A 14,386-nucleotide genomic window follows, 5' to 3' on the forward strand; every position below is an offset into this window, starting at 1 on the left:
ATTCAGGCAATTTGATTGGACGAGAAGTTGTAAGTATGTGCTAAAACTTTCATAGAGTTGAGTTGCTGAGTTTTGTGTTGCTTTGTATGTTTTGTATCATTTGTTTTGTTTTGTATTTGTTTTGATTCTGTCTAATTGACATGCGTTAATTCATATTCATAATATGGACTTAAATTTTTCACCTGATAAAAACAAATTTCAGACAATGTAAAATTAAGTTTAATGGAGTAATAAAATAATTGACAAAGATTATAATTATACGTAACAAAGTACAATGAAAATAAGTCAAAGATCATATAATATATACAATAGTGAGATGTGTTTAATTACATACAATTATACAAATATATACATAAAATTTTTTAAAAAAATAACCCCGAACCATTTTTACATGTTTTAATGGTGTTCATAATGCTCAGTCTTAAGATTTCTATGTAGTGTTTTGTGGTCTTGTTTGTTTCTATCGTCGCTTTCGGTGAGGTTTTTTTCAGTATTATAAGAATGTAATTAAGTTGGTATTTCGCTTACTTTTTAAAGATATCACTAAAATAGATTAAGTTTGCAGATTAAACCAAAGACATGCAAAAATATCTAACAAGTTAAGGGAGACATGAGCTTTACATCAGTTAGAAAGCCATCATGGTTTAACCCCGCAGCATTTTTTGTGCCTGTCCAAAGTCAAGATCCTCTGGCCTTTTATTTGTTAGTCTTGTGTGTTTTTTTTTCTTCTTTCTTAATATATTGATGTTTGGATACTGAACGTATGAAGTCCATTTTCACGAGCTATCATACATTTTCGTTTCGGAAACAGCTTTTGATTCTACTTTCCAAATTATAATATGTTTTTCATTTCTATGTTCATATTAGCAATAATCTTTAACGGAGTGGGTTTCAGTTGAGTATTACTTTTAGGTTTTAAGTGTAAACGAAGAGGTGTGCCCACAAAACTAACGGTAATCATATGCTCTTTTTGGAATGGATCCCCTTTTTCTAAATATTATTATTTTTTGCTTAAATCTTTTTAGTTTCTAGTGATATTAAATCTTGAATTCTTTCAGTTCATTTTTTTATAAAGCGTTCTTGTTCTTTTCCGTGATATATTACAATAACAATAATTGATTTATATACATAATGCCCCTGTATCCTCATTTTTCAAAATAAAATATAAAATAATAGTATTAAAAGTGCAGCGACTACAAGCATATTTCAGTCAAATTGTGCACATCCTGCTACAAGCATGAAATTCGCATAGAAAGAATATATTTACAAATCAATTTAAAACTCATTGTTTTCAGGAGATTCATTCCACAAACCCTTGTGGTTATTTTATTGCACATTATGTTTGACTGTACCAAGTCGGACTATCTACAAACATTCTTCATTTAAAATTGATGAACCATCCTCTATAAGATAAAAGTCCCATGTAAATAGCATAAAAATTCAATGTGAACATTTTCAATAAAGGGTAACAAATCCTTCACTATTCTCTGATGTAATAACGCCTGAAATTTGGTGGTTCTTGCTTTGGACTACACTTTTGTTCCTCTGTATATAGATAGCATACTCCATCCGCAGACCGAAAGGAAAGGAAAGAACAAGAAGCCAACACACACATTTTGGCGCATTCAGTGCGAGACTGTGTTATTGTACTTAACACTGGTGTTGTCAGGAGTACATGCTCGTCTATCAAATCCAATGCTATCACAACTTTCCCTGAAAATAGGTGAATAATAAAAATTAAAAAAAAATATGTTGTGCTGTTATACCAATGTCAAAGGTAAGTGAGATTGACTCTTCCGCAAACATGTTTAACCTCGTCAAATTAAATAAATGATTTGTGATTTCCTTCAAAAATAGTGTGATGAGATATATTCTACCAGTGGTGTTAATCAGATGCGGATGCTCAACAATTCTTAAGATTTACTGCTTAATCTTAGATCACAATCTCTTTAATTTTGCAGCAACATAAAGACTAAATGATTTTTCTACGCTTTACCCTACTATTCCTCATGCTCAATTGACATATCGACTAAACCATCTCATTAAACAGAGCTTTTCCTATAAAAATGGGAATCGTAGATACATTTTTTTGGTTTTGGGTTATAAAAGTTTTTATTTTGAAAAACCACACTGAATTTATCATCATGAATTTATCAGAAAATATACTGAAGATGATATCATCAAAATGCTTGAAATTTTGATCGACAGTATATTTGTTGAGTTTGGAGGGTTGATATTTCAACAGACAGTCTAATAGCTAATTGTGCACACTTAATAGACGAGTCGTTTTTGTACTCTTATGAAACAGAATTTATTCAGAACCCTTCTAAGAGACAAAAAGAAAAATTCTTTAATTTTATTTTCAGATATATTGATGATGTCGTATCACTGAATAACCCATATTACAGCCAATACCTACATCTCATATATCCCATATAAATCTCATATAAATTTACTTATAAGTATATTGTACCGATACCAGAAGGACTGATTTATACCTTCACACTAAAATAAATGACAAACGGAACGATTTCAACTTCCAATTATCAATTTCCCATTTTCAGCAGTAACACACCCTCTGTCCCATCGCATGGTGTTTACATATCTCAGTTGATATGTTATGCTCGCGCATGTTCATACTATACGGACTTCATATAAAGGAGTGTACTCTTTACGCAGAAACTACTCCAACAAAATCAAGAAAGATTCTATGGACACCATCACGAACTTGTTGATCCATACAAACTGTCTTCTCTGTCAAACTATTAACTAAGGATATTTTTACCACATCTTAGATTGAGATTTACAATTTACGTTGTCTTGTATTTAATTTCCGATCATGACCTATTCCCGAATATGACTGTTTTGCTGAGTGTGAATTCGCATTGCTATAAGACGTGTCACGGTACTTGTCATCCATCATTCTTGTATTTAGTTATGATGTTGTATTTGTAATTCTGGTCGGATATTGTTAAATGTCTTATCGTTGATAGTTGTAATTCTACCCCTATTTTGTTTTCTGTTCGTATGTAAAAGTAAAGATAATCAATCACCCAGTTCATTTCTTAGATATTTTTTTTCTCTGTCCTTAATGTTCTTGCATTTATTTGTAAATTGTTTTCTTGTAATGAAATGGTGTCATTTTAGTGTTATATTAACATTGTTATAAAAGTGCGAGGTTTGGCTAGCTACAACACCAGGTTCAACCCACAATTTTTTCTGAAAATGTCCTGTACCAAGTCAGGAAAATGGCAGCTGTTATCTAATATTTTGTTTTTATTTGTGTTGCATTGTCGTTTGTTTTTGTTCACTTACAGTTACATCTTACAGTTACATCTTATAGTTGGTGTGTTTTTCTCGGTTATAGTTTGTTACCCGGATTTGTTTTTGTCTCAATCGGTTTATGACTTTCGAACAGCGGTAAACTAATGTTGCTTTTATTTTATTTGTAGTTGTAAATCATATTTGGGTTTTTTTTACAATTTTTTTTTTAAATAACGAAGAAGAATGTGTCCCCAATACACGGATGCCCCATCCGCACTATCATATTCTATGTTTTGTGGACCGTGTAAATGGACTGTTGACTGTACTTTGAACAACTTCATTAAAAACTATCTCGACCAAAAACTTTAACCTGGAGTGGGACAGACGGACGATCAGACAGACGGACGCCCGTCCGGACGAACGGATGGACGAACGGACGGACGAACGGATGAACCCACATACCATAAATACATAATAGATATAGGAAGATGTGGTGTGAGTGCCAATGAGACAACTCTCCATCCAAATAACAATTTAAAAATTAAACCATTATAGGTTAAAGTACGGCCTTCAACACGGAGCCTTGGCTCACACCGAACCTAAAATGGGACATAAAAATCCTTCACTATTCAAAATCTTCAGTGAGCCTTTCGTAATGGCTTTCTGTTGACTCTAAATCCTTAATGACTTGCTGATTTGTAAAATTAGGGTCTTCGTTATTCTAAGGTTTGCGAGAGCAAACGATGTCAAACTTGCAAGCAAACACGGTATAATGTATATGTACCGTGTAAATGTGATTATCTTTATGATGGTGAGTCAGAACAGCTAGTTAACATTCGTACAAACCTAATGACTTTGACCGGAAGCTAAATCTTCCGCTTGTTCGATAGTCCTTACCACGCTTGGGCAGATCTCAATCGACCTACAGTTACCCTCATTGATCACAAAACTGATGACTCTAGGAGACGATAATCATTCGGGAAAGATTTGGGATAAGAACATTAAGAACGTTGACAGGCACCAAATTGATTCTATATAAAGGTGTATTTCAAATTGTGCAATGCTAACAACCGCAGCTATAGATATTCATTTTGGGATGTAAACATACGTAGCCTCGTCTATTATATCTATACTATACTTAGTTGAGTAATCTTCTAGATTCACATGTTGATCGGGGTTTTTTTTAAGTGTAAAACGTTCACGATTATTTTTTGCAAGTAAGCATAGATTGATCATTGTTGATAAGACTCCTTTTGTATCATCCTCATGATTTGTTCTACGAAATATTTATTAATATTTTTCTTGTTACTTCATGAACATGTGGGTCCTGTTGGCTAATATGTATATTATTTTGAAACCCCTGTATTGTATATAAATGTTTTGTATAAATAGATGCAAATGCATGTACATATTGTGCACTCTCTCTGTACCTGTAATGAATATCGGAATAAAGATCCTGATCAAATACCAGACAATATAGACGTATGTGTATACAATTAATCACTCGTTAAATTTATTATGACATGAATACAAATTCACACGAGGAAAAATTATTTACTTACTTAGATTGACAAATTTGTGCTTAATAACTGGTGACCGCTTATAATAAATTCCGCTTTTATTTTTACTTCAAACAAAAATATTCATTTTTTTGATTTTTTTTTATCAAATCGCACATAATGCCCTTACTAAATAGTTATTATAGTTACCAGGCTTATAATTTGATACGCCATACGCGCGTTTCGTGTACATAAGATTGACCAGTGACGCTCATATCAAAATGATTAAATAGGCAAAGCTAGTACAAACTTGAAGAACATTGAGGACCCTAATTTTTTTTTAATACCACTGGGTCGATGCCTCTGTTGGTGAACTATTAGTCCCCGAGGGTATCACAAGCCCAGTAGCCAGTACTTCGGTACTGGCATGAACATACGGATTTTTTGTGTTATCAAAATTTGCTGTTACAAAATATTAGAAATTATTATAAATTCAGGAAAATATCTCCCTCATGCAAAGCTCTGATTCCTTTCACGGATTTGGCTATACGTTTTCGACCTTTTGAATTATAGCTCTTCATCTTTTATATAAGCTTTGGATTTCAAATATTTTGGCCACGAGCATCACTAAATGCTAATTTTTATTAAAAATGATTTTTTGGCAAACTAGGCGGTACTATGGAAAGCGGCATAACTCTTTGTTCTTATTTGGTAGAAACGCAAATACCAAGTTATTCCTTCCCCTGATCATGTTATATGATCTCAGAAGGCGCTTCAGTTGCAGTTAGAAGTGGCAGGAAAGTTTTGGAACTAAAAATTATATTACATTCTGCGTAATTTGTGTTTTAAATAATACGATTATATTGTGACTTGAGAAGAAAAAGGATTATATTCTGTAGTTAATTAGGTAACTTTAATATGTTATCTGACATTGTAATTTATAGGTCCGTAATTTGTCGTAATTTGCATCTACCTGCTTGAGATTTCTAGAGTTTAAAGAACATTGTAGTCTAATTTTATTGAAAGGTTTTTCTTGTATTACTTTTCACGGAACGGTTCCTATATAAGTACAAGAAAAAGTATCCAGAGAATATTGTATTAGATCCAGTGAGTGATTTTGGTCAGCTGAAGCGCCAGAAAATAAAATTATAGTTTAATTAGAGAGACTGTATAATTTTACGATGAAAATTGTCGTAGTTGGTAGTTCACACGTTCGTAGATTGGGAACTTTTATTTATGATCGACCTGCATTATATAATTTCAACTTGATGAACTGTGAGGTAAAATGTCTTGGGATCGGCGGCGGAAAAGTTCAAATTCAGATCATGTGCAAACTATTTTGTCTTTCATAGAGAAAAATCGTCCAGAACATGTAATTGTTCACATTAGTGGTAACGATTTGGATATATTAGGAGCCTCAGAAGATACGACAGAGGAATTGGGGTTACGGCTGATTTTATTATCCCAAACATTGACAACCCGATTTGAGATTAAGTCAGTAACACACAATATGCCAACTTCTACCAAGAGAATCGACACGAGTCATTGCATCAAATGTGTATAATGATTTAGTTATAAGACTGACAGATTTTTGAAAGCACAAATAAAGGACCAACCACATTGTCGTTACTGGGAAATAACAGGGGTGAAAATTCGGATCGCAATAACTATGTTGATGGTGTTCACTTTAACTATGATGTTGGCATGCCAAAATATTTTCGAAATATAAGAGGGTCAATTATTCAAGCTATGAAATAAAGAAAGTTAATAGCAGTTAAGTATTGGACAGGTTTTTATTTATTTATTTATTTGTTAATAGCTATATTAAGTTCAAGGGAAATTCCCCATAAACATGCTTGTACAGAACAATGCGATTTAATGTTCAATTTCTTTCAAAACTGGACGTATAATTTGGGTATTATGTGCCAGAAATAGTTTTATGCAACTACATGTATGGTATATTTATACCAGGATGATTTGTTTCAATAATAATTATATTAAAATTAGGGTTTTAACCGGAGTGTCATATCATTATAACAGTTTTTATGATAACAACACGTTATATTCCTTGGATACTTTCTCGTGTGGTTGTATCGAATCGGGAACACACATAGGAGCAGAAGATAAATAAACAAACTCATAAACTATACGGCTTGTAATTAAAGTCATGATAGTAACAACACAGCTGCATCATCCATCAATTTTAACGGTCATCCAGACAGTCTGCTAAGGTTCATAAAACAATTAAGATAAAATTATTTAACAACCTTATCCCTAACAAATTAAAACACAGCTGCATATTACATTACTTTTAACGGTCATTCAGACAGTCTGATAGAGTTCATGAAAACAACTAAGAGAAATTTATTTAACAGTCCTTATCATAGCAAATTTGGTGGGCAATTAAATACTGGCAACAGAACTGCGTATATTTACAGAGCTTAAATCTTCTTGCGTTTTGTTATAAGTGTAACATAATACATGTAGACTTTTTCACCAAGAATCATTGTAATTAGAATTCACATATTTATTAGTTAATAGTGCATATGACACATATATAGAATATCATAATTTTTTTTTTATTTTATTTTTTCCTAAATTTTGTATTTGGATACATTGTGTACTTTAAACAGGTGTTATGGCACCTACATGAATTTATAAGGCTCTTTTGATGAGCCACTGAGATAAATAGTGTACTTGGATACATTTATGTACTTAACACAAGCGCATCTGAATCTATGAGGCTCTAGTACATATGGTGCTTTGATGAGCAATGCCCATATGGCATTTATATAGTTTTATTGTGCTTGAGTACATATTTGTATGCATGATGGGTGCCTATAACATTTAGATGAATTCTATGAGGCTCTAGTACATATGGTGCGTTGAGGAGCATGCCCATATGGCATATAGATAGATTTGTTGTGTTTGAGTATTTATTGTATCTTGTTTTGAGGCATATAGCTTATAGATGAATTTGTGACGCTCTAGTACAAATGGTACTTTATATGTATAGAATATGATTAATTTTTTATTTTATTTTTTCCTAAATTGTGTACTTGGATACATTGTGTACTTTAAACAGGTGTTATGGCACCTACATGAATTTATGAGGCTCTAGTACAAATGGTGCTTTGATGAGCCACTTAGATAAATAGTGTACTTGGATACATTTATGTACTTAACACAAGCGCATCTGAATCTATGAGGCTCTAGTACATATGGTGCTTTGATGAGCAATGCCCATTTGGCATTTATATAGTTTTGTTGTGCTTGAGTACATATTTGTATGCATGATGGGTGCCTATAACATTTAGATGAATTCTATGAGGCTCTAGTACATATGGTGCGTTGAGGAGCATGTCCATATGGCATATAGATAGATTTGTTGTGTTTGAGTACTCATTGTATCTAGTTTTGAGTGCAAATAGCATTTAGATGAATTTGTGACGCTCTAGTAAAAATGGTGCTTTGATGGGCAGTGCTTAGGGTACATATTAATGTCAATTCTGTTGTGGTTAATAAAATATAATATTAAGAATCGGTGCACATGGCACTTAAATGAATTTAAGGGTATAGAGTATATATGGTATAAAAGAGTGCATATGGTATAAATATGTTTAAAATGTTCTTATGGCACTTATTTTGATATGGTAGTTCTATATCATGCATTCAATATATCTTGTGTTCTTTTTCCAGCAACCGTTTTATCAGAAATGCCATCCAAAGAACCAAAAAGATGTAATCGTAAACGGAAAAGCACACAGAGGCTTGGAGAAGTTATTGAAAACCTAGGCAGTTCAGATTTGGGACTGGGTGTATCTATAGACAATTCTGTACCAAGCTCTTCAAATCCAAATATTAATTCCGGCCAGCTGTCAGCTGATAATTCACCTGTACAGTCCAATCCAATTGATCCAAATACGTATAGTGATGACCAAATTCTGAGAATATTGACGGTCGCAACTCCAATTATCACCCAAACAGTAGTTACAATACCCAAAAGCACTGGTGTTATTCAAGGCAGGAATGTAAACTCACCAGATCCAACTTTGATACCAACACACCAAGGTTTTAATTCCATTTGTCCACCAAGGCAAGATACCACTACATGTAATACAACAGAGATGACGACACCATCCCAGTCCCACTCAACAAATATTATTGATAAACAATCATCTGAGAGCAGTCATCCGTCCTGCTCAAATGTGATTAGCAGAAGCGGTCAACAGTGTTTCATGCCAACTGAAGGATCTCCGAGTCAACAGGTGGTGAACCATCTTCTACAGGGCACTCCAAACACAGGTACATGTTCAAACGAGTTAGGAGGCCAGGGTTTATCACGCCCACTGGCTTTGGGTGTGGACCCAAAACTGAAAGCTGATATTTGGTCTAACAAATACATTAATCTGGAGGATTTCTTGAAATCCGAATCCAGAGTTGTTAGTATGTTCCAATAGAGAAAGATGATTGTTTAACATTTGTTAAAAATAGTAGTAGTAAGGCAAAAATTGAGTCAATGGCACAGTGGCATGAAGCTTTTCGCATTTATGGGGCAATTTATTTTGAAAAATACCCTACTGAATCCCCGAAGCTGATGAAATATGCGACTATCATTGCAAACTTGGCAGAAAAAGCTGGAATTGAGGCTGCATTTTTTTTTTATTATCAAGCATATAGGTAGTGGAGGGAAGTAGACCCTTTGCACTTACCATGGGATGGTGTAAATGGGGAAATATTCAATGTGGCGTTAGCTATGGGGCTTATTGGGAAAACTAATGCCACGAAACAGCCCTCTCTTACACAAAGCCTCACGGCTCCAGCCTTTAAACAGAAAAGGTTTTGTTATGCTTTCAACAATGATTCAGGCTGCACGGCAAGAACTTGTAGATACGAGCACACCTGCCAGGTTTGCGGTGGAGACCACAGCAGGAGGGATTGCCAACAATCCAAACACGAGAACGCCGATTCGAACTCCACCAATAGAAGGGGGCCCTGATACCAGTCCTTAACATACGAATCTGTTTTATGTGGTTTGATGTTGTATCTGGGGATATGGACCTCTGATACGACACAAGGCTGTTCTTTTCATGAAATACGTTGAAGGGTTCATTGTTCTTGCCACTGTGCCATAAACGGGTAATCATGTTTAGATCTAGAAGTGTATTTTCATTACATGTATAAGAGTGTAATAACTTTGTTGACAGTATAGTTAATACTCATTTTTAATTGTATCTATATTGGTAACTGTGATTACGAAATATAATGGGGACATGGGCCTCTCTATTTCTAATCCCTTTTACAGACTTACGGTAATATTTTGTATAGTGTATATGATTATTGTTTTGTTTATGTTTTTGTTGTTTTTGTTTTTGTATTTTCCTTTTTGTTTTTGTTTTTTATTATTTTTTGGATTTGTTTTATTTTGTTCTTGGTATAATTAAGTTGAGATATTTATCAGATATACAATCGTTTGCTACCATTATTTTTCAAGGATAATTTAACACATAATAAACTAAAGTATTTAGGTTTGCAATCATGGTCATGCAATTTTATGACATATTTTCCAATTTCTCAGAGAAATTATAAAACTAACAGTAAGGAATCATCCCCTTCTGTCATTGCAGCTGACGATGGAGTGAACTCTGGTCGACCTGTTGTCATAAAATTTAAGGAATCTCGTAAAGATGGTGATTAAATTTACGCACTGTAATAAACTATGCGGGTAATGATGTTATCTTTCAATAATAATAAAAAAAAAAAAAAAAAAAAAAAAAAAAAATATAGATATACGAATAATAATAAAAATAAATAAGATAAAATAAAATTAGAATTTTCAATGTAAATATATGTATAAATTTGGCTTTGGTTGCCATGGGGACAGGGGCCTCCGGTAGCCATTATCATTTTTTTTTAGGTTCTTTTAATTCGTTATAATCATGGGTTAGTTATCGTTTAGTTTATAGAATGAATACTCTTAGATAGAAGTAGCTTTATTCAGATTTGTGATTTCATTTTTGATATTTTTGTTTTTCCTATTTTTGGTAGTTAGGACTCTGTTTTTTTTTTGTTTTTTTAGAATTTTTTATCACTGGCTTGGATGGGGGATATTGTTACAAGGAAGGCTTTGGGTAACAATATTGTGGCGAATGTAACCCCATCTTTGATGGGATGGGTCAATAAGGTTTTGTCATTATAACCATATATGTTGTTTATAAATATGATTTATTGATTTCATTATACATGTTTTTCATTGTGTTGCTTCTTCGTCATTTTAATAATAAATGACAGTTTTCAATTCTTAAATATTTGTTTGTTTGTCATTCTTTCATCCCATCAAACAGAGCAAGCCTGTGTTGACAAAAAGAGACATGTCTTGTCGAAATGCGCATCTGGTGCAAGAAAATTGGTACCGTTAATTTTTTTTTCCCAAAAAGTTGTGCCAAATACGGCTAAGGATACCAATGTCTGGGATAAGAAAATCTTGAGTATTTCGAATAATTCATACTTTTGCAAACAGTAACTTTATTAAAATGACCATATAATTGATACTACTATTTATATCAACACCGAAGTGCTGACTATTGGGTTGGGGATTCCCTCGGGAAGAAACGTCTATCAGCAGTGGCATCGACTCAGTGGTGTAAATAGTACAAGAAATTTGAAGTTATTGATTTAATTTGAAATTCTGCACATCATAAAACTAAACAAAGAACAATATTTTAGAAAAGTGGCTTTGCACTTACACATACAAAAATTTCAAAATGTAATAATTCGTGTTAATATGCAAACAACAATTATTGATGAACACGTTATAAATTTTTAAATTAAATAAAATCTGTTGAACACTTTTAAAATGGTGTGACGAAGAGATAACACGTATACTTACCCCTAAATAGTGTATCCGTTTTCTTAATCTGTAATTAAAGCATTGTTATTAACATCTTGTCATTCTTTTTCCTATCTTAAACTGATTGAGATATGGTTATCTGATTTCGTTATATTTATATGTACGAGAACGTGGATTTATACTGTTATGATTTGTTCAGTTCTACATATACGAAAATTTACTATTTACTTATTATTAATTTACTGCGCCGGAGATTGAAATTTTCTATACTATCAAGAAATGAAAGACAGAAAGGTAGTAACCGATCGGGCTAGATGCGAGTCTTTAACCCTCTTATTAATCTTGGACAGTTTTGAAACAACAGAAGAAAAATCTGTTCAAATAAATTTAAAAGGTTTCTGCTTAATAGACAAAAACTTCACACACACAAAAAAAACAACAAGGGATACCGACCAAAGATTACTTCTGGTTAAACTTCAATATCAATTAGTAAACATCATCTCATTAATCAAATCAAGATCAGTTCCCGTAACCGTTTCTTACCTATCACATTTCCATTAAAATTTTCAAGAAAAAATCTTTTCTTAGACTGTTAATTGTATAAGTTTCATTTAATCGAGAGAAACTGAAATTACCATCCCGAAACCACTTTCCATTTTTCACTATATTAAGTAGCTGTCATCTTAAACTCCAACTTGTATATCTTATAATATCAGGAAACCACACAGACAGGCTAATGGAATGAGGGAGAAAAGAGAACAAGACGGACTTGAGAACAGATGAACGTAGGACAAATGTTTTCCTGGCAGACAGACAAAGTAACGACTATATGTAGAGACTATTTAGGAAACATACTAGTACACACCATAATATGGTTACAAGGATATACTAAAGGTATAACAAAGAAGAGTTATGCATCAATCAAAATGGTTTTTACCTTTGTAAAACTCCGGCCAATAGATGTTCCATATTCTTCGTACACACCAATTCCAAAAACATATCCCCAACATTTTAAATGTCCAATGCATTTCAATGTATGAGCTCCTTGAGATAGCGGTAAAACTGTATAATTCAAATTTGTATCTGCGATTTCAGACCAGACAATGGATGGATCTAGACTCTCGTTGTCTAAGGTTATTTCAGCAAGAACCGTACTATAGGCCACCAGAACAAGTCCATGATAAAAACTTCCACCGTAAGACCTTCCAGGTGTACTAAAAGTGTATTCATTCAGCCAGGAGTCTACTGGTGCCGGTAAGACTGATCTCGGATCCCCTATATGAGAGCCAGCATAAGGATGAGAAGATGATACTTGTGAAACGAGCACGGGTTTGTCCGAGCTTATAACTGCTGCTTCCGCTAATGCCAATGGAAACTCATAAAACGACTCTTGACTGACATTGATTTGTGAATGAACTCCTGATTTGTCAACTATTACAGTAGCATTCTCACACAGCGTAAAAATACGAATAAGTTCGCCGTATCCGGAGTTAAACACAGGGTTACTGATTGCAATATAATGTGTCGACCAATACTTCCATGGAATGAGCATTTCCAGGATCATATCTATAGTTGCAGACACACTCACTGATGGATTACCAAGCTGATGACCACTGATAACTGCTATTGGATAATTTGACAATATAGTTGTACCAGATAAATCATCCTTAGATGAAAACTGAAATATCTCATATTTTGTCAAATTGACCGATAGCTGACTTCCAAATGTATAGGTATCGCCATTATACGTTACTGAAGAACCGACAGGTAAACTTAGGTGAACAACAGTCTGGTCATTTACAGCGATGATTGTACTCATTGACTGATATGCAACAACCTTTGAATTCAAATTAACAGATACGTATTCAGTACTAAGTACTTCAACTGGATATACAATAAAGGAATCGCCACTATCAGACTGCATATTTGAGGCGAATAATACGATACCATTTTCTGCTTGAACAAGAATACTCTTATCACTTTTTGAAGTATCGGCAACGTTGAGATCTGACGGAATTTCAACGACGGTTTCTGCTCCACTTGATACGGTCACATTCATACTCGTATGACTAAGTAAAGGGGTTTCGATGTGTACAGAGAAGGTTTCGTTCACCGATGTTGATATGTACAAACGCAAATAACCATGTCTAACACCGTTTGGAAATGCAAGTACAAATTCTTTTCCTGAATGTGAACCGCTGTCCTGAAAAATGCATTTGAAACAACACATTTATGATATTCATGGATTATTGAAAAAAATCAAACAACAATATATTTTCTATTCCACAAACCAAAGGGACGTGGTAGTCAATAATTTATTTTAGGATTATACTTAACTTGTTTTTTGTATCTCCATGTCTAATTGTATTAAATTATTAACGTTGACACCAATGATTTTCATGTTTATTAGCATTATGCAGTTTACTATCCATATCCGTACACTGAAAAATCATTTGGCTTAAATATTAATGTGTTACCCGTTCGATTCTCATAGGGAAAGTATGAACATGTAAGATGCTTTCAAATATTATTTTTTGAAGAATAAGTTAAATATCCCAAACACGACTCATTCAGATCATCGTCCTAGTGACAACAGCAATATTACACATATACAGCCTTGTTCAGTTCTCCTTAAAGACATTTTGGTTTTTGATGACACAGTACAACACTGTCGCATTTCAAAATGTGAGACCAAAGGCTGCAAAACTTGTGCTATTTTAATTACAGATGCTGAATTCACTAGCAGTTTGACCAATAAGTCATATTTTACCAG

General features: G+C 33.5%; 2 protein-coding genes across 2 annotated transcripts; one reads left to right on the forward strand and one right to left on the reverse strand.

Moving 5' to 3' along the window:
- Window positions 1-380: 380 nt before the first annotated feature.
- Window positions 381-13,522, reverse strand: LOC134723714 (IgGFc-binding protein-like). Its single transcript, XM_063587268.1, has 3 exons — window positions 12,551-13,522; window positions 11,653-11,680; window positions 381-1,713 (listed from the first exon to the last, which is right to left on the reverse strand). Exons 1-3 carry the CDS (start codon window positions 13,430-13,432, stop codon window positions 1,481-1,483), a joined length of 1,143 nt encoding a protein of 380 aa, XP_063443338.1. The 5' UTR covers window positions 13,433-13,522; the 3' UTR covers window positions 381-1,480.
- Window positions 5,400-11,071, forward strand: LOC134721762 (uncharacterized). The gene is made up of 2 exons (XM_063584964.1): window positions 5,400-6,536; window positions 8,463-11,071. Exon 2 carries the CDS (start codon window positions 8,480-8,482, stop codon window positions 9,221-9,223), a length of 744 nt encoding a protein of 247 aa, XP_063441034.1. The 5' UTR covers window positions 5,400-6,536; window positions 8,463-8,479; the 3' UTR covers window positions 9,224-11,071.
- Window positions 13,523-14,386: the final 864 nt, after the last annotated feature.

This window comes from Mytilus trossulus, chromosome 6 (genome assembly GCF_036588685.1).
Source record: "Mytilus trossulus isolate FHL-02 chromosome 6, PNRI_Mtr1.1.1.hap1, whole genome shotgun sequence".
NCBI lineage: Eukaryota > Metazoa > Mollusca > Bivalvia > Mytilida > Mytilidae > Mytilus > Mytilus trossulus.

Excerpts from the sequence above, each read along its gene's own strand:
- LOC134723714 (XM_063587268.1), bottom strand. The coding sequence starts at position 13,432 with ATGAGTACAATCATCGCTGTAAATGACCAGACTGTTGTTCACCTAAGT. Across the intron at positions 11,681-12,550 it reads TTGGCCGGAGTTTTACAAAG|ATTAAGAAAACGGATACACT; the intron begins GTAAAAACCATT and ends CTTTAATTACAG. Across the intron at positions 1,714-11,652 it reads AACGGATACACTATTTAGGG|GGAAAGTTGTGATAGCATTG; the intron begins GTAAGTATACGT and ends ACCTATTTTCAG.
- LOC134721762 (XM_063584964.1), top strand. The coding sequence starts at position 8,480 with ATGCCATCCAAAGAACCAAAAAGATGTAATCGTAAACGGAAAAGCACA.